Below are 21,448 nucleotides of genomic sequence, written 5' to 3'. Positions count from 1 at the left end.
TTGTAATGTCTCAGCAGTGTCTTCAGTTTGCTTATGAGCTGCGATTTCTCTCTCGGGAAACCACGCTTGTGCATTTATTTCTCTGATTCGATCATAAAATTGCGCATTACGTACCGCTTCACAGCTGGCGAACGATCCCGCGCTTCAGCGTCATCACTGCGACACGGCATTATTACGGCTTTTGTTCACACAGCGCGCGTTCCGGGACTGAACACGGCAATGTTACTAGGTCCCCAACCCGGCATCGATGCCGGCATCAATCCCGGGTCGTGTTTGCGTTCACACAGAAGGCGTTCCGGCAATTTCCCGGCAATTTCCCGGGTTCAATGCGCTGTGTGAAAGGGGCTAAAGAGTATGTGTGTATTTAAATATCTTTGTTGTGCTCATGTTGTCAGTCAGAATGACAGTTCTTGCGTGAACGTTAGAGCAAATAATGTAGGCCTATAATAGTACAACCAAGTCTATGTACTATTCTTTGTGTATTAGTATTTTTTTTTGTATTATTTAAAACTAATTTAATCACTTATATCTTGATTCATTTTATTTATAACGAACTTTTTTAGCACTTACTGGGCAACCAAGGTATGGCAGCAACCATACCCAACTGACGCCCCTGATTAATATTATGATCTCTGGAAAAAGATGTGAATGTGTTAAAAAATAAAACATAAAATATTTTAGATATGCTACCTTTCAAAAGTTTGGGGTCCGTTATTTCTTTTTTACGATTTTTTTTTTAAAATTGATAAAAAGTAAATGATGACAGTAAAGGCATTTATAATGTTACAAAAGATTTCTATTACTTCAAATAAACACTTTTGAAAAAAAAAATTGGTAACACTTTAGTTTCGACTCCAATTCTCACTATTAACTAGTTGATTATTAGCATGGATATTACTAGGACATTGGTTATTTATTAGCAACTTATAAAGCACATATTAATGCCTTATTCTGCATGATCATATTCTACATCCCTTAATCCTACTTAATATCTAAACTTAACAACTACCTTACTAACTATTAATAAGCAGTAATTAGGAGTGTGAGGCAAAAGTCATAGTTAGTAATAGTTAGTTAATAGTGAGAATTGGACTAAAGTCTTCCAAATCTCAAACTTTTGAATGAAAGTGTAGTAGTATATATTACATACACACACATAATACATAATATCAGGAACATTCATAGTGTATAGAAAAAAAAGTCCAGATTTTATTGTGTACAGGTATATACAGAGAGCAACCACCCAAAGAGTGCCAATGTACAATGATAAACTGCATGATTGCAGGTCTCTGAGATGCACACAATACAGGATAATCCATCATGAACTTGTGTGTCATTCCATTACTTAATTAAAGTCCAATCCACCTCTGATAGAACACCAAACTCAATGCGGTAATTGCAGTAATCCTCTCAGGTCCAGTTTTGCCCACAGAAAAAAACATCTGTGTCCACAATCGCTGGAGATTAGTTTCATCGCAATCATAATTACATCGCTATGAGATTATTATGCGCCGACTGACCTTTTGTTCAGTCAATTATCAACAGGCATTTCCCACAGTCAGGCAGGATTTACCCAGTGGAAAACAGGCAGCACGCCATCAAGGTAAAGCAGAACATGTGAGTGGCTCTGCATATAAAACCCGCAATGTATCAAGTGTAAAAAGGATTATATGTAGCTTAACAATAATCTCCTGACAGAGGATTTATTGAAAGGAAAAATACTCTCCAGGTGTGTGTTTGACATACAGAGCTAATGGTCCAACTCAACTGAATGAGATGTAAAGTGAACTTCACCCCACTGCGATGGTTGTGTAGGATAGTAGACCAGGTGTAAAGATATTCCCACAAGATGAAAGGATGTGTAAACATTTATAACACTTGCATTTTATTCAACTTTACACAACTATTCAAACGTTTGGGGTCTGTAAAATGTTTCAATGTTTTTGAAAGTAGTTTCTTATGCTCATCTTATGCTGCATTTATTTGATACAAAAATATATATACACTACCGTTCAAAAGTTTGGGGTCAGTAAGATTTTTTTATGTTTTTAAAAGAAATATCTTCTGCTCACCAAGGCTGCATTTATTTGATGCAAATTTTATTTATTTTTTTTTTTTTTTAAGGATTTTCTTTTTTATTTATTAAAGCGTTTTTTTTTTTTTTTTAATAGCAATATTTTGTAACATTAAAAACATCCTTGCTGAATAAAAATATTAATTTAAAAACAAAATCTTACTGAACCAAAACTTTTAAATAGTAGGGTGTATTCTGGCACCTCATTTATCTTATTATATGGCCCACTGAAATTCTCGATACTGATTGGTCAATCACAGTACTCTGTGGTCAAATATTGTTCTATAATGACTACTAAACTACTTAAAAGTCCAGGCACCTAGTTTCCTGAAATGTTGTGATTTTATTCATTTATTTGTCAAATATCCTTGTTTTAGGTGGAAATAATGTAGTCAACAAGTACCACAAAACACACCCCCTCAGGGTTCTGTGACATGCAAGACTAGGGCTGGGCGATATAACGATAACGATAATTATCGCAATATAATTTTTCTCGATAAAACGATATCAAGAGTTCGATAAATGTTCAATAATGTTTATGCGCCAAAAGTGGAACGAAACTCATTTGAACCACGCGCCACACGGACCATGTATCCGCTCAGCTCGAAGTCCAAACAGCAGCGCAAGCTCACTAGAACAGATGCGTTTACTCTGACCGGTCTCAGTCACGAGATCCAGTGAGAAGCACTTGAATTCAGCGAAGAACACAAATGTCTCTGTGATTTAAACCAGTTTAAAAGCAGATGAAACAGCGCTGACAAACAGGAGAAACACTGTGCGCAACGATACAGTCAGAAGGCTTTTCCGTCTACAAATTCCCATCATTTACCATGGATTTACTGTAACGTTAGCCTAGTAATATTAACTGCACCATGAAATGTGGGATATATCTATTGAATTGTATTATATTATTAATGTAGACAATGTATTAAAGGACTAATGGAATATAATTACAGTATTTAATAATGTATGTAAGCTACTGTTTTTCATACAAATACCATAGAAAACAAAGTTACATTTTGCCATGATAGTGAGGTGCTACAGGCTATGCCTGGTTTTATCTGTGGTTATCATGATCTAAATGCATGATACTGGATGACCAATGGTTAATTTTAATAAAACACAGTCAGAATATCACATTTTACCAAATAAAAATTAGCACATGCAGAAACTAAGAAATTAATTTTTCTATTAAGATATTTATTTTGTTAAGGAAAATTGACAAATGTTTAAATGTTCTACCTCAGATCTGTGAAATGTTCACCTGTTTGGCAAGTGTTTGTCATGATATGTTCTGACTAGTTTAAAACCACAATTAACGCTCTGGTTTCTACAACTTTCACTTAGGAGCAAAAATCTGCCTTTAAACTTGAAAGAAATAAAGATTTGACATTCATCATGATAATTATCGATATCGACTGATATAAAAAAATATCGTGATAATTTTTTTTGGCCATATCGCCCAGCCCTATGCAAGACCCACTTTTACTGACTCCTGTGAATAAGAAATTAATTCAATGTGAATGTATGGTGAAAATACTCAAAAACAGCTCCATAAATGACCATAAAAGTCATTCTGCGTAGCCAGTGTTTAACATAAGCTTTTAAAATGATAGGTTCTTACTGGTGCGCGCAGGGCAGAAGGAGGCAGGCACACTGTCATTAGCATGGCTGGAGTCCCAGGGTACACAGCGTTCTTTGATCCAGACGCAGCGAACACCAGGACCAGCGCTCTGACAAAGATCCACCTCTAGGAAGGCCTCACAGCTGGCAGGCTTATACACCAGCACATCGTTCAGAATCACACCAGAGAAACCACCAAAAACGTACATTGAGCTGAGTGGAAGAGAAAACAGACCTTTTCTGTATTTCGACCCATTTGTATTGCCAAAACAATTTTCCAAAGGAAATGAGAGGATACACATTAGATTTTTCCCCCGACCCATGATGATTTGTTTAACTAAATTAAATTTAGTGGAAGAAATAACAACCTGGGAACAGGAAGAGCGCATATACTGATGGTATCAGTGAATGGAAAAAGTCCACATCAAGAACTTACCCATTACTGACAACAGCTGTGTGTCCAAAACGGTTGACATCACGATGAAGACTGGGATTTGGAAGAACTGTCCACTCATCACATGCTGAAAAGCACACATGCAAATAAATAATAAAAAAATAATAAATAAAATACATATATATATATATATATATATATATATATATATATATTGTGTATATGTGTATATACACATATACATAAAGGTAGTTGAAAATAACATCAAAAGCTATTAGATTCACAGAGTACATTAATACCATTATAAAACATTATGTCACAACCCTAAAACTAATAACAAGATTATTAGTCATTTGATATTTTATTCTAGAGATGCACAATATATATCCGTACCACACCGGTTAATTGATGATATTAGAGATAAAGCATTACTTAATTTATCAATATTGGATGTTCAATTGATAATATACAATATACAATATATATAATCAAATATACAGTAAAAAAAAAAGTGTTGGTCCACAGAAGGCAAGTTTGTAGAGAACCCAAGTGCAGTTTATTTACAGAACGTGATATGGCATGGCATGGCATGAACTCAAAACATAAACGTGGCCATGACGCTTACCAACAGTGGTAACAGGAAACAATACTTGACGAGGAACAAGGCAAATATGAAGGTTTAAATACACAAGGAGGACTAATGACAACATGTGGGACACACCTGTGAACAATGAGCCAATGACAACATGACACATGGCTGGATCACATGACTAGAACAGGGGATCACATGACAGACATGGAACAGGAACATGAAACAAAACCAAATCATGACAATATTTGATATATATATTATATTTTATATATATATATATATATATATACACATACATACTGTTTCATGTCTGTCATGTGATCCCCTGTTCTAGTCATGTGATATATATATATAGGTTGTGCTGCTTAATATTTTTTTGGAAACTGTGATGATTTTTCTGGATTCTTTGATGAATAGAAAGTTCAAAAGGGCAGCATTTATTTAAAAACAGAAATCTTTTGCAACATTATAAATGTCTTTACTGTCACTTTAAATCGATTTAACAGATCCATATGAATGTATTAATTAGTTTAATTCAAAAACTTTGGAACAGTAGTGTATTTTACCTTTGCCAGCATCTAACATCCACTTTAATCTCAAGAAGAACTGATAATTTATTAACATTGTTAAAATGATCCACTTTTACTATTTAAAACAATTGTTTTAGTTTTTTAGTTTATTATTTTTCATTGATTTAGGAAATGTGGCAATTTCGACCAGAATTTAATATCAGTGCAGAGATATTTTACTCATCAGAAGTGAAAGCCACAGCAGCAGTGTACAAAGCACTATGTAAACCAAACCTTTTTTACTGACTGAGACATCTGTGTGTTTTGAGCTGTTCGTGTTTGTCCAGGTTACATGAGCTCTGTGGCATATGTTTCTCCCAGGCTGCCAGATCGGACACACTCTCGGCTCGTTACACGCTCTTTAATTCAGTAATTAGCCGTACTCATGGTCAGTTAATCAGCTAGGGAGAGGAATCAAAGACTATCTTTACATTCTACAGGCTTTCCTGCTAGTAAATGCATCAATGTGCATACACATGCATGTGTGTCAAGAAAACACACAGTACATACACACTGTTAACAACCCCTTGTGAACAGATGTTTTGTAGCATGAGATTCTTATATAACAGAACAACAATATACAGAGCATAGGAAAGATTGAGACATCTCACAGCCTCCCTACAGCACCACTAACGGCCGCAGCAGAGATTACCACCACACATTGCAGCACTGCATCACCAAGATACCACCAACACAACAACATAGTGCAGTTCTGTCTAGTGAAAGTGAACAAAGATGACTCTAAGACTACAAAAGAGAGAGAAAAAACAGTCTCAGGACATACTTTCACAGGACCTTGTATCACCGATATCAAAATAACTTCAGAAATCACTCCCATTTCACCCCAATTTTACCCTGTCACTATTAAAACAAAACACTACAGGTCAGATGTTTGGGGTCGGTATGATTTTTTAAATGTTTTTGAAAGAAGTCTCAGTTAAAGGAATCAATCTAATATACTGATTTGGTACTCAAGTAATATATATTATTGTTCATCTATATTTACCCAATTTTAAGACCTACTGTACCAAGGACCAGATGATTTGTTATTAAGTCATTAAACCATACAATTCAATAGGGCGTCCATTCTCTTTCTCATATATATCAGTTTCAAAAGCCATCACATACTTTCAAAGTCGATACAGACTGCCACAAACAGCATTAATATGTGACCCTGCACCACAAAACAGGTCATAAGTCGCACGGGGATATTTGTGGCAATAGCCAACAATACATTGTATGGGTCAAAATAATAGATTTTTCTTTTATGCCAAAAATCATTAGGATATTAAGTAAAGATCATGTTCCATGAAGATATTTTGTAAATTTCCTACCGTAAATATATAAAATATTTATTTTTGTGAGTGAGGACAACTTTAAAGGCGATTTTCTCAATGTTTCGATTTTTTTGCACCCTCAGATTCCAGATTTTCAAATAGTTGTATCTCGGCCAAATATTGTCCTTTCCTAACAAACCATACATCAATTGAAAGCTTATTTATTCAATTGACCCTTGTGACTGGTTTTGTGGTCCAGGGTCACATATGTAAATTTGGCGTTTACCCCTCAAAGTACTCAGGCAAAGTCAAGAAAGTGTGGCCAGGTTGCAAACAGCACTCTTGAGTGCAGTACTGATCATCAAGCTGCTGTTTAACTAAGGTCACACCTGCATCCACACAAAATTTAATCTCAGAAAACAGACCAAATGGCCACACAAAAAGGATTTAGCTAATCTCTGACTCCTGCAACCCTTACAGCTTAATTAATGGACACATTAGGAAACGTGCTAAACAAAACATTGTCCTGAAATGTCAGGAAGAGTAAATTCATTATAACTAGATTTTCATGCATATGTAGTTTAATCAGTTGTAGAATGATGGGAACATCCTGGCATTTAACTATATCATACACCTTGACATCATGTAGCCTATTAACTGCTGTGGGAGCTGCTTATGAACAGCTTATGAAGGCTGTGAGTCACTATTGGAGTGAATTGAAAAGAAGTACCACTCTGTTCCCATCAAGCTACAACTAATGTAGCTTAGATGAGGGGAGAAATGTCTTTAAAAACCTTCATTATCCTGTTTATCAGTTTTAAAGCTTTTTGTAAGTGGCCTCTGAATCACACAGAATTGCAAAAAGTCTGTCACAGAAAAAATACCTTTAATGCTATATAAATCGCTTTGAGAAACATTTACCTGTATACATTTGCAAATGCTTTTATCCAAAGGCCAACATTTTAGGCCACCACACAGATTTCTGGCTGGAATAATTCAATGCCTGATTTCAATAAACCTGGTCCAGACCTCTACAGATCTAAAGGTGACACTCATATTCTCTCAAATGGTAAAACTGCTCCTGATAGTTATCGTTGGCTCTGCCTAGATTTCATTTCCTCACAGGATATTGGCTCAACTCCCATAGCTAATGTACAGGAGACAAAGAAACAGAGCGAAGAAACACTGGATGACAAGAGCAGATAGAGCAGAGGTAGAGAACAGTAGATGCAGTAGCAAGGAAACCAAACCCATTTTAATTGCAAGCTTAATAAAATATGTTTTTGTGCTGAGGCAATCTGCTACCTAGTCTGTTGGTTGTATTAAAACAAAAGGTCTGTGCAGAAGAAAAAAACACTGATTCACAACGCCTCTCAGCCAGAGTGCTACAATTTTAATTAGGGTTTATTTTCCCTGAATCTAATTAGAGGTACGAGAGTTGGGAGAGACATGGCAAGAGGATACGCAAATGAAAACCGTTTTCTGTGTCATCTTGAATTCAGTCCCTCATTGCGAGAAATATTGCATAAAAAGAGCTAATAATGCCTCTTCTCTCCCCTTTAAAAGTTGACTTGGAGAAAGAAAGAAAGAAAGAAAGAAAGAAAGAAAGAAAGAAAGAAAGAAAGAAAGAAAGAAAGAAAGAAAGAAAGAAAGAAAGAAAGAAAGAAAGAAGTTACTTTTTCCAAATAAGTCAAAGTTAGTATTGTGGCTTTATGAGTGGTCAGACACTTGAGTGTGTCATTATTATTAACATTTTGGCCAAATGGAGTTACAAGGTTTTTCACCAGCGAATGTCAGAGAGTTGTGTTTTGTCAGTCATTAACAGAATCTAATGCATCTGAAGTTCAGCATTACGTTTTCATCAACTTACAAGATTATTGTACCTATGCAGGCGCTCAGTTTTTACTGTTGTTTAATACATTTGGCCAAAATCTTGTGTTATAAAAGATGAAGTGCTATGTACAGGCTGTGTTGGCTATGATTAGAAGGCAAATACCAGACTAACACTATTTTCGGCTCCTTAAATACATAAAACATTTGCCTTTACAAACATCATGTTTTTTTTAATAATGAACTTATTCAAAGAACTAGTTCTTTATTTACCATTGCACTGCAAACAAGCAGAGACAGTCTCCAAAATGTGTGCAGCACTTCATTCATGATTGAGGCAGGTAAAGCTACTGTATGCGGTTTTGAAGACAGTTTGAGGATCAAATGGAGTTACAAGGTTTAGTCACAAGCTCTCTCTAAAAAAAGTTTAAAGGGGTCATATAATGCCATTTTTGTACAAGCTAATATGATTCTTTAGGGTCTAAATTAAAAGTTTGTAATATACTTTAATTAAAAATTCTCATTAGTATTGTAAGAAAACACTCATTTTACCTGGTCAAAAACAGCTTAAACAAAGAGTGCTTTCAGTATTTAAGAGTAGGCTGTCTGAACGTTTTCATCTCTTTTGAAATTATAATATATGGTTTGTCCTGTCTGTTTAATAACGTAAGATATAACTGACTGTCACATTAATTTCGCGTCATAAAAGCATTTTGAGATGCAAGTACATTTAACCACGTAGACGGAGTCGCTCACAGCCGCATGCTCAAACGCTCTTCGCAAAGCGCGCGTGAGTATTTGAAATTGAAAGCAGCTTCTGTCGGTGATTTTCATATTTTTAATATATAAGCCAAATGCATTCCAAGACATATGATGCCTTCGTAGAACATTTGTAAGTAAAATACCGTCGGGCGAGACCGCGCACTACAAAAGTAACATCACGCAGACCGCACGCATCTCATATCTTGTATCTTGTGCAGTGAAGCCCGTGAATGTCCTTGTAATTCGCTTCAACTTTTCTGAACTTTATTAAAGATTATTTCTCGTAAGGTTCGAGTGGTGTCGTGTGTGTGTGAGACAGAGGAATTAGAAGCAAGCAGAACACGGTTGTTTATAAAGCACACGTGTCATCACGTATAAAACTAAGCTCAGACATAAATCTGAAATTATCTTACTTGATACAGAATCATTGGAGAGAATCTATAACACAATATCACATAAATTAAACATAAACTTATTTCCTGTAGCCAGGCCTATGCGTAGCGTGCCAAGTTGATGCTTCATCTGCAATACAGACTGGTTTACTTTCGCGTGTCACGTGACCAGACTGTAATCGCAGCTTTGCGGTTAAAAAAAATCGCATTTCATCATATCGCGATATTATCGCAAATGCAATTAATCGTTCAGCCCTAGCAGGAACACGAATAGTTGGTACCGATCCTCAGGAGCAGCTTCTTAGCAAAACCAGCTTTATACTGACCCTCGTTTGGTAAGAAATGATTCGCGCAAACATGAAAGCATTGACGTTGATCGTGGGGAATATTCCCTTTGAGAACAAAACTCAGCCACTGCGTCTTCAGTTCGGATTTAGGAACATCAAAATGACTGCTGTGTTCCTTATTACACCCAAGAACAGAACACCACAGTCGCTTAGACGCCATTCTGCTCATAGACAGTGCTCCAGCGTATATCAACAATGACGCGCGGACTATGATGACAGACAGCTCGCTCATGAGCGAGGGCGGGTCTGTGTTGAAACGCTGCTGTCAATCAAAAAACGTGGGAGGGGCGTCCGACCGTGTGACGTCACTAGGTCGAACGGCTTGATTTTAGAGAGGGGAAAACATATAAGGAGATTTAAAAAAAAACACTGGATGGATTTTTATCATTTTATGATGGTTGTGTACAGGCACTGCCAACACACATTTCAGTACAATCAACTTGTAAAAGTGCATGTACCATTATATGACCCCTTTAAAAATACCATTATTAGTAACCGGTATTTTTTCTAATCAAACTGTTTTGTTACAGAAGGGAACAGAACAGTTTTGTTACGCATGAACAGAAACGTTAAAATACTGGTTCTGTTCGGAGAGAACCGATTGATTTTTTCTTCTGTTTTTAAGCTCTGATAAAAATTAATGAAATGCAAACTCAGAATATTATGCAAACCTGCAATAATTAAATGTTAAATAACACAAATATAATTTATATATTTAATCTCACTTTATTAGCCACTGACTTTGCTGCTGACCTTCGATGATCAAATTCAACCATTTGGGTTTTTTTTTTTTTTTTGCTGCGCCCCCTACTGTACAGGCATGAATTTGCATTTTCTTCAGCCTATGGCTTATTCATTTCACTTTTGGTGGGAAAGGGCCTATACATTCCATTTCTGCATTACACTAGATCACAGTGATACATTTATGGTGTAGCCAGCCAAATCTTAAAATTTCAAAACAGATTACAAAACAGATTCTTTACAGCCTTAGGGACAGAATACTGAATTTGTTTTCCTGGGTTGGCATTATATCCATTCTTTTCTTTTCTTTTTTTTAAGTTTTTTTTTTTTAACAACACACTTTAAAAGTAATAAAACTTAAAAGTTTTATTTATTTACAGTATATATAGCTTATGGAACAAAAACATTTTATGAAACAAATAAATGACCTAGTGCAGTTACCCCAATAATATGCTGTCTGTATGCTACTCTTATGAGAAATTTGAGATTTTTCTAGTATTATATGAACAAATAAATCAAACAAAGACTTAATGCTTAATATAAATCTTAATTAAATTGAGCTTTTACAAATTGAATACCTGTACAAAGTTGTAGTAAGCTTTATCAGCTCAAAAGTGATTAACTACTTTGCGTGTAAATTGAGGCAATCAGTTTCTGCAGGTTTTCTATGCCAGTAAAAGTCAGTCAACTTAATATATTTTACAGTGTTCCAGATCGAGTGAAAAGCTGGTTTGCAAAGCAGTGCAATTCAAAATGAGCATAATCACTGCACTCAATGCAAACATAATCAGTCCAATAAACAGTAATACAAATACAAACAGCATTTTATGCAGAAAAGTCAAGAAAAGAGTCTGTTCATTACTTCATTTTGTTTCATACACACTGCAGCAGGTCGGAAAGGTTGCCCTCTGTATCCACAGCAGGAAGAACAGAAGACCAACAGTTACAAGCAATTGTACAGGAACATTTCCAGGAAGCCTGCTGGTGATTAGAAAATAATTTGCTAATTTGCTACTTTAATGAATTAAGCGAGTGGAGCAGATTTAAGGCCAGTGCTTTAGTGGTAGTGATGTATATTTGGACAGACTGCAGCCAGTATGTGTAAAGCCAGTCAAGGTTGTCCAAGCAATCTTGTGCAATCAGACAAAGTGGCTTGGGTACACAGAGCCAACCCAGACTCAAGCCAAAAATGACCACTCCCTGACACCAGAACAGAACCAGCACAATCCACAGAGTCCACGAGCCCTTGCCTTTACTTGAGTTGCAAAACACTGAACAAACATAGTGCAGTAGAGAAGCGCCAGATGGAAGTGAAAGTTGCCACTCTACTGTAGTAAACACTGTGGGAGGAATTCGCTATAGAATGAGCACAATCTCTCATCCTTTCTTTCACACTCCCTTGGCTCCACAACCTCCTTGTCTAAGGTACTGTAAAAGATTCATAAAATAGCAGACACCATCTGGCCCACTGGCATTCGACTGTTTTTTATGAGGATTTAATGATGGCTAAATATTACTGTCAGCACTGAAAGGAACACTTTAAATCATTCACTGATATTCCTCGTAAAAGTCTCCCATTTAAAAAAACCCACATTAGCCAAAGTTGCCAAAGGCCGTAGTAAACCTATAGTGTGTGCACCGCGCACTGGGATCGTAAGCCATAGAGAATATCAAACAACAGTCGTAAAATCCATTGTTGGCTTGCAAGGAATGGCTGAAATAAGTTGTGCATGTTAATTGGTGTTTAATATTTCAAGGCAAGAGCAATGTAAAACACAACGCACACTCTTTGTTCTCCATATCAGCCCATAATAAATGATTATTTAAAGTATTGTCAAAGTTTACAGTGCCTGACTCTGCAGAAGAAAGTTTCATGAACTTGCAAAGCCTACAAGCAAAAAACATTCCGTACGTTTTTTTTTAAAAGCTCTGTGACAAAGCTCCATTCGGTGAATGAAGAAATGAATATGTACCACTCCACCACATACCCTCAGACAGATGCCTATGGCCAGACATTATACCACCACAGAGGTCAAAGGTTTCAGAAGCAATCCATCACAGAGGTCTTGCCTTGAGAAAGGTCATACTGAGGATATCTGTAAACCTACGTTAGCAGCCCCTCAGCTGCGTGTATGCTTACAGATTTACAAATGATCTGCATGACTGGAGCAACACACACTCACATGCTCTGTTCCAAAACCCAACGAGTCACCTTGCTGTCATGTTTGCAGCCTACATTGGCAGCTGCCTTCTAAAGCTCAAAGTATACTTCGGTTTTTATGTGTCAGCATAGACACATTTTTCAAACAATGCACACTCTATACGCTCAGCTCGCACATGATTTTTTTTTGTGCTAATTGGTTGCTCAACAATGTGGTAACACTGAAGAGACAGAACAAAAACAACATCAAACTACTGGAGATGGCACCAACAATATACATCTGTGTTGACAAGTGCTTGTGTGAGGGGGTTAAGAGTGTAATTTAACTCTTTCCCCGCCACTGACGAGATTTTCCACTTTCCTGCCATTGACTTTATCTGGCTGTCCATGTTTACACTTTTATACTGTAAGGGGATGCTGTTATGCATCTTCTGAAAGAGTACAGCATTTCCGGATCCAAAAACAAGCGAAGAAGATGGTCTGCGTAAACCAGAAGGAGCGGATAGAAGATTGCTTACGCACAATTAAGCTAACAGGATTTGTTCAACAGCATAAGTCAAAACTGCCAAATGAAATATCGAACCCACAAAGAGGTACACGTCTTTGCAAGCTATGGGATATTGATGGACTCCATCTACTTCATTATGTTTTGATCATTGTTCTGAATCCAATCTGGACAAAGTCTTTGACAAAAATGCTATTTTCTCAACTTTTTGTTTGAAATGTCATTTTTTTATGAAACACCTACATTCAAGTGTTGACAAAAATATAATGAATGAATCATTTTACGATGCTTCTTTCACATTTCGCAACACTTTCAAAGTAAAATGTCCAGTGAGTGGTGCTAAGCATGTTCAGTTTTATCTGAGACAGAGGAATGCGAGTCTGGCAATGTTTTCAAAAATGATCAAAAATGAAATGTCTGGTGAGTGGAGCTAAAAGGTCAATGCTCTATCAAGTTTGAAACGAATGTACCACCTCCGCTAACCTGACCCTAAACCTAACCGATATTGTAACAAAAGCAAACATGAGACAAAACAATTCCATTTCAGTTTGCTTCTACAAGTCTTTGAGCTCCTATATTGCGATTCATGTTTCACGGGACTCGTACCCGAGTGCTCCATATTGCAAGTGCAATGCTGTATCGTGCTACCAAGCAAGTTTACTACATCAGAATAGCCATTCATATGGAGCTGGTTATGTGATGCAAACATCAAATAGCAAAAGTGTTTTGAGGTCATAACATAGTATTGTTCAAGGATCTGTCCGAAAATAAGCATTCATTGATAATCTGTCCCTGTAATTATCATTTGTGTAAAAAAGGACAAAGTTGTTGGCATTTTACTGCCACTAGTGTTCATTTCTGCTGAAAACTGCAGTGAATTGTATGTATAGGTATGTTTTGGGAGTTTTGCAAAAATATAGTAGAGGCAAGTTTTTCCAATGAACCTAGGTTGCCATTTAGGTTTAAAAAAAAAAAAGTGTTGCATTTGGGACATAATTGACATTTTGTTAACTTTGTATACCATCTTGTCATTTTTTTCCTGATCAACACAGTGCATTCTGAGATCGACTTTAGAATTTGACTAATGAAGGAAGCTTAGATGGCAGCTAAGTTATACCATTTGAACAGGTTTCGAATCTTGAGCATATGATGCCTTAAAATGCTGCCTACATAGAGTTCGCTTGGTTTTGGAACAGAGCCACAGACACTTATTTTCAAAAAGGGAAAAGTGAGAGCACTGACGAGGCGGTATGTAGACTATTTAAAGGTTCTACACTGGGAGGTCTTCCATAAGGGTACTACCAAAGATTTGATTACAGACACCACACATGCAGTCATTGCATCCTGTATGCGTCTCGCTTGCATATGTCGACAATATTCTGGGAAATTCCATTATGACTCAACTGTGCATTCCAGTAGATCTCCACTGGCTTCTCAGCTTTCTGTAATGAACTGTCAGTAATATCACACTGCAGCAGCTTGAATGAAACAATTTACAGTAATTGTACCGCTGAGTGTGCATGCATTCTGTATCTCACAATACGTCACTGGATCCATGCATACTCAAGAGTCATAAATCATAATGTATATGGTTAATGAATCCAAAGTGCGCTGGCAGCGTGTCTTATAAAGCATTATATAATGTGAAGTGCAAAAATGTCCAAACATAGGCACTATTATAATTTTTCCGAAGATCTCAACTGGGAATTTGACAGGAATAATTATTTTTGCATTTCCACACTTCACCTTTTAGGAAGTACTAGTAAAATCAGATAAGGAAGGTCACAGGTAGTCCATACCTATGTCATAGGAGAGGAAGTCGGAGGAGAAGCATTTGGCCCCGTTACTGAGCGAGGTGTCATTATGAGTGTTTCCCCCGAACACCAGAAGAACTCCACTGATCAGCGCAGCGGAATGGAGGTATCTTGCCAGGCCGCTTTCCTTCAGAATAAACCTGGGGAGAGGCAAACACACATCTCATTGGCTATTGTAATGCAGCATGTGCATGAGTGTTTAGCTTATGGGATGGAACAGTTGGTCTGAAGGTCACTCTCCACAGGCTAGGTCAGATACGCAGATGGACGCCATCAGTAATATGGCACCACAGAGACATCTACCCACACACAGAAACACACACGTGTATGTTGCCGTGCAAAGGCAAAAGACCATAACTTTGTTTTTGGTCGAAAATTAGTTAGATATTTTTGGCACATTCAAGACCTCCTTTTTCATGTGGATAAGTATCTTGAGTCAATTCCATTGTTTTTTTGAGAAAATAATGGGTTGTCTTTACAGTAACTTTCAAAAGCCCATGAGAAACCAAGGCAGAACACCGTAACACCAGTTACCGCTCTTTGGCTTTGTTTTGGAACGCTCAAATTGAGTTACGGTACTCTGCCTTTGTTTAGCCGCGCGTCAATATGAAGTTACTGTGCCGGTGTTCTATCAAATAATGCTACCTATCAGATTGTACGGTGTTCTGCCTTTGTTTTACGGTCCATTAAAATTAAAAATGACGGTGTAGCCTGTGTAGTTTGTACAGCTGCCATCAGTCCCTGTAACTTCTGATGTCCTCAGAGCTTTGTCCTGCACAAACGCGGTCAGAACATTTAGTATGGTCTGAACCCGCTCCATTGACAAACGTGCAATATCGATCGGGAAGGATATATGCAGAGTTGACAGAAAAATGTTACACATGCCGTAGCAGATGAATACAACAAAGAACTAAAGCTCCGCCTCACCCAGTTCGGGTACCGGACCTGGTTGAAACACTCATGCATCTAGTTGGCAGAGTGCCAAAACTTTGCCAGTCGAGCCAACGCTGGACTAATATATCTACGGAGGTATTTTGCCATGTCTAATGTATTAATAATGCCATCAGAATGCAACCAAAGCGCAGGATAGCAAGTAGATAAGTAATTGTAAATCATACAAAATAAATGCCTATGATGATTTTGTTAATGGTGATCAGCAACCAAATATTGATCATGTGGAAGTTACTGCCTTTTGCCTTGGCATGGCTTCTCACTTTTTGCTGACAATACAAAGGCAGAGTACAGTAACTTTAAAATAGTGGTCAAAAGGCAAGTTTGAGCTCAATTTTTTTTTTTATGATGGGTTTTGGTCAATCAGATCACAAGTACTGTATATGTTATATTCTATGTTAAATATCCAAGGCCATTTAAAAAATCGACCTATTCATACATTATCAACTTGCATTTATCCTGTAGGTGCGTAAGCGAAGTAAAGCATGTCGGGCCGGACTACGTGAAGGAGATAAGCTGGTGTCCATCAATGAGAATTCCTGTGGGAGTCTGTCGCACACCCAGGTCATGAACCTGATCGACTGCATGCCAGGAATGCTTCACATCCGAGTTAGGATGAGGGAGAATGTAAATGAGGGAGACACATCCTCGTTTACACCTGTGTTTTAATCCATCTCTTTTGTCCACTTTCAACCTCTTCTGTCCTGATTTATTTGAGGGGAGGGTCTATGGGTGGGTAAATGCATGGGTTTTTCAGATCTTTCGATCTAATGGGTGAAATGAGCTCTCTCAATTTGTATATGAACGCGACCGGAGACGAGGAAAAGCACGTAGCAGCATATTTCGTTTCTGCTCTGATATCCGCAAGACCATGCCAAAAGCGGTGAGCACGTGTTAGAAATCAAGAGCAGTGTCAGAGAATATTGTGCTTGGTACATTTTTCGTCTTTAAACCAAACAGTCTACAGCCAAAAAAGTTTAAATCGTGACTGGCACACTTACCGTGATGTTTGCACGTTAGGAAAGTAGACGGAGAGTTGGTAGTCATTTTGCAGATGTTCGAACGCATTCGACCACATGAACATCTACACTATGAAAGAAGTCCGGTCAAATGCGTTTTCTTAATCTTAATACCAGGTGTAAACAGGGCCTTAGAGATTCAGAATATTTCAGTAACTGTTTTTGATTCACTGAAAATAATCATTCAGTCATTTTGGTCCTCTAAAAAAAGCCAGCTCCTAAGAGTTGTTCAATCGTGTATCAGACTACATGGGCCACACAGTATGATTCGGGTTCGTTAAAAATACCCTGTTTATTTGATTCATTTGTTCAGACTACTTTGGACATGTTTATGAATATTGTAGTATGATGTTCTGTCTTTTGGCACAAAAGACAGAACATCAAAATTTGGCACAAGGTCACAAAAATATACTAATATACAAACATCTATAAAACACTTTCATAAACACACATTTGAGAAATTAGTTCACTACCAACTAATTTTCAACTTCCCTTCACAACTGACTTTTCCCTAAATTTCTAACTTCAAAATGGCTAAATGGGTTCCTAAATTCTTTCACCACTTCTCCCTTTTGCTTTCCATCTAATCTGTTTTCTCTGTTTCAACCACCGTGATTGAGTCCGTGAGGATAAGCACTTTGCATCACTCTGCATCCACTCAGCACTCCTCTCTACACTCTGTCAAACACCCCAAGCCCTGTAAGCGAAGCGTTGTTTGATGCATTGTGCAGCTCCTTTCACTTGCTTTGTCAATCAAAAGCCAGAGAGTGAGGAACGCGCAGTGTGTGCATGAGCGAGAGATCCTCACATTTAAGGGTAAGAGAGAGCTTTTAGAGACAGGTTTCACTGTTAGCCCAAGCAAAGAGACAGTAAATATAAAGGCAAAGAAAAAAAACTGGGCATGTGTCTCGTTTTTTAATGTCTTCCATCTGCAAGCACAGAAGACGTTGACGTTCTAAGAGAAATGGATACAAAAGCTTTCTTTGTGCAGCCGACAACTTTTAAGTGAACCGTCTTTGAGCGTGAAAAGGAACGAATGCGAGAACGAAACCTCAAATTAACTTCTACCACTACTTTGTACTTTGTCTACGCTCATAAAAGCATTGGTGGTGGTACCTCTGAGTTCAATTGTAGGCCAATGCAATGTTCATAATAAAAACAAATGTCATAACCTTTCCAAGTTAGGTTTTTAGTAAAAGGGTAAATAGTGTAATTTCGATACAACTAGTAGCACCAAAAGCAGACACAATCCATCTGTTTGAGCGACCAGACAGGATCAGATGTGACAACATTGTTGGTCAAACACCAATAGCATGAGTTTCGAGTGGGACTACCTGTTTGTCTTAGCAATGAAAGATTAGGAAATGTCTAAAACTTGTCATTGTAAAAAAAAAAAAAAACAGTAATTCCATTTGGTGCCACTAGAGGTGCACAAATTACATGCTTCCTTGATGAATAAAACTTAAACTAGACTAAGCTGGTACTTAGCTGGATCATACCTGGTTTAAATGGCAATTAGCTGATCTTAGTTCGAATAAACTGCTTTCCCAGTATGGTCTAGCTAGTCTTCAGCTGGACAGACGAGTGTTTAGCTAGTTTGCCTGTCTCAGATAGTCAAAATTGCTCTTTAGGTTTCAAATGGTCTCCCAGTATAAAATCCCCTCCCCTCTAAAACCAGCCAATAGACCAGCCTGACCAGGCTGGCAGACCAGGTAAAACCATTGACAGAATTCTATCATCATTTACTCACTATGTCATTCCAAACCTGTGTGACTTTCTATGGAACATAAAAGAAAATATGTATTATTTTTTCTCAAAACATTTTTTTGTTTTGTTTTCAACATTCTTCTAAATATCTTATTTTGTGTTCCGCAGAAGAAGAAAAAAAACATCACACAAGTTTGGAACAACATGATGAAAAAAAATATATATTCTACCCCTTAATTATTTTTCTTTTTTTCACAGGGTTATTACAGAAATATGTGTAAAAACGCCTGTGAAAAGTCTGGAATGTTGGATTCGTTCCTCTTGGACTAAAACCTCCTAAGAACTCACCCTGGCAACAGCAACCTGGCATCATTTATAGTGTCACTAACAGCTTATTTGTAACATATTTCACTCATGTCAGGAAGTCTTGGTCAGCACACTCACTGGCTTAGGGAAGATGTGAATCCTGCTCACATGTGTGCTAAGGGTCTGATTTGTGTGTGGATGAAAGGTATCCGGGTTTTTTGTAGTTGTTTTTTTTTTGTTTTTTTGAGAGGGCAGAGGCTGAAATGGTTTGTCACAGTCACACAATGATACACAGGCAGGGCACACACACTTTCATAGTTAAAGAGTATAACATGTAAACAGTGTGGATACTCACCAGGTGTGCGTGTGGACCTGATAGCGGTATAAATGATCCACTAGGCCATATTTGTTGGCAGGGAGGGCTTTGTATCCTCCATGGACATATATGGAATGTGAGGAGCTGTCATAAACACTGCTGTGACCATATCCTCCCTGCACCAGCGCTCCATTCGTCTCTGCCACCAACCAGGAGTTAGTACCTGACATAGAGATAGACTTTACTCTCAGAAACTCATAAGTGCATGTCACATTATAATTCAGAAATCATTCTAATATGCTGAATTGATGCTCATGAAACATTTCTTATTATTAACAATACTGAAAACCTTTGAGTTGCTTCATATGTGGAAACTGTGAAAAAAAAAAGAGGCAGGATTCCTTGATAAAGAGAAATTTCAAAAGAATAGCATTTATTTGTAACTGAAATCTTTTATAATACTATAAATGTCTATACTATCACTTTTGATCATTTTAATTTGTCCTTGCTGAATAAAATAATAACTGACCCCAAACTTTTGAAAGGTAGTGTATCTAGTATTACTCAGTTGCATTATACAAATGATATAATGCAGGGTAGCATGAGAAAGTAAAGAAAGTAAAAAAAAAAACATCTTTCTTTAAAGGATCTAGTTATTGCCATATAATCAGTGGAAACCCTTTAAAAAATGTAAAGTTGTAGTTATGGGTGTAACGGTACACAACTGACTGTTCGGTATAGCGGGGGGGGGGGGGGGGGGGGGAATGACACATAAAATAGCTTCTTTTTTTTATTAAACAGTGGTTTACTGAAAAAATGCTGTCTCTGTCTTTAAATTAATTAAATTATAATTAAAAGTTTCTTAAGGATAAAATTATCTTGAAAACCTTATACTTGCACATTGCTACTATTATATTAAAGGTTAACAACAGAGCCCATTTTATCCTAAATTCAGTTGCTATCTATTTTTAGATATAATAATCAACACTCAAATAACAAATTGTATGTAAACTGCACATATAAGGTAGTTTTCGCATTAACTTCTAAATCTAATTATAAAATTATGTTTTTGCTCCAATTTGTTGTTGAAATAATAATTTACACAGTGGCTATCATTTTCATTACAGATTTATTCAAACATACAAAATCAAGACATCACTAATAATACTAATAGGTTAAGTAAAATATAATGAATATATAGGCTAATACAGTGCATATATTTAGCAAAAGAGTTAATTTATCTGGCGAACAAGCTGTGGACAATGAATGACTTGCCTGAGGTAGTAATACGCTACGTGACATTGTTTACAAGAGGTTTCATTGACGTCTTTCCGCGGATAAAAATAATAATAAAAAATACGGATGTGCACGAATGTCGGAATTTTCGAATATTCGATCTGTAATTATTATTCGAAAAATAAAATACTAATCGAATTGTAGCCTACTACGTTGCTTTGCTGGCCGTTAATGCAGTGAATCCATGATAAATCCCAAGAACTACCTCGCAGTTATAATTAAATGCACTGGGTTGCGCTGTGGAGCGTGTTTAACAAGTGGATGGTATATTTGAACACCTAATGTCGCCGTCTGGCTCGCTAAGTTTGGAATTACTTTGATGAAAATGATATTACAAAATGGAAATACTTTTAATCAAATTAATTAATGAAACTGAGTTAACATAATATCACCACTACAATGAGAAATCACATGAAATCTAAACAGCAGTCGACTGAGGAAAGACAGCTGTCCATCACTACATTCACGTACACAACATGAACGTGAAACAATATAACGTTAAACACGATAAATATGCTGACTCGAGTGCACATGTACGATAACTGCGCAGTCTGCTTTATTTGCGTTTTTTTTTTTTTTTTTTTTTGCGCTGCTGGAGCTTAAATGTTTTTGTTCTTTACATTTTTTGTTTACACATATTGTTTCATGTTTTCAACTAAAAGAAATATAGTAAGCTTGATGTGTATAGCTATTGCCTAATTGTAAACTTGTTCAGAAATGGTGACAAAAACAAAAAAAACAACTTAAAAAAATAACGGCTTTCTCGTTAAAC

At 36.9% G+C, this 21,448-nt stretch overlaps 1 protein-coding gene across 3 annotated transcripts in view; it reads right to left on the bottom strand.

Moving 5' to 3' along the window:
* Positions 1-21,448, bottom strand: part of atrnl1a (attractin-like 1a) — a 266,096-nt gene that overhangs the window by 192,703 nt on the left and 51,945 nt on the right. For all 3 annotated transcript variants that reach the window (XM_084390795.1, XM_084390794.1, XM_084390796.1), the window contains exons 9-12: positions 19,420-19,603; positions 15,067-15,221; positions 4,134-4,218; positions 3,699-3,910 (exon numbers count right to left, since the gene is read on the bottom strand). In XM_084390795.1, the coding sequence (XP_084246921.1) occupies positions 3,699-3,910; positions 4,134-4,218; positions 15,067-15,221; positions 19,420-19,603 (636 nt within the window). The remainder of the gene's footprint in view (positions 1-3,698; positions 3,911-4,133; positions 4,219-15,066; positions 15,222-19,419; positions 19,604-21,448) is intronic.

This window comes from Rutilus rutilus, assembly GCF_951802725.1.
Source record: "Rutilus rutilus genome assembly, chromosome: 20".
Classification (NCBI taxonomy): domain Eukaryota; kingdom Metazoa; phylum Chordata; class Actinopteri; order Cypriniformes; family Leuciscidae; genus Rutilus; species Rutilus rutilus.
This window is presented reverse-complemented; position numbering and strand designations above follow the sequence as displayed.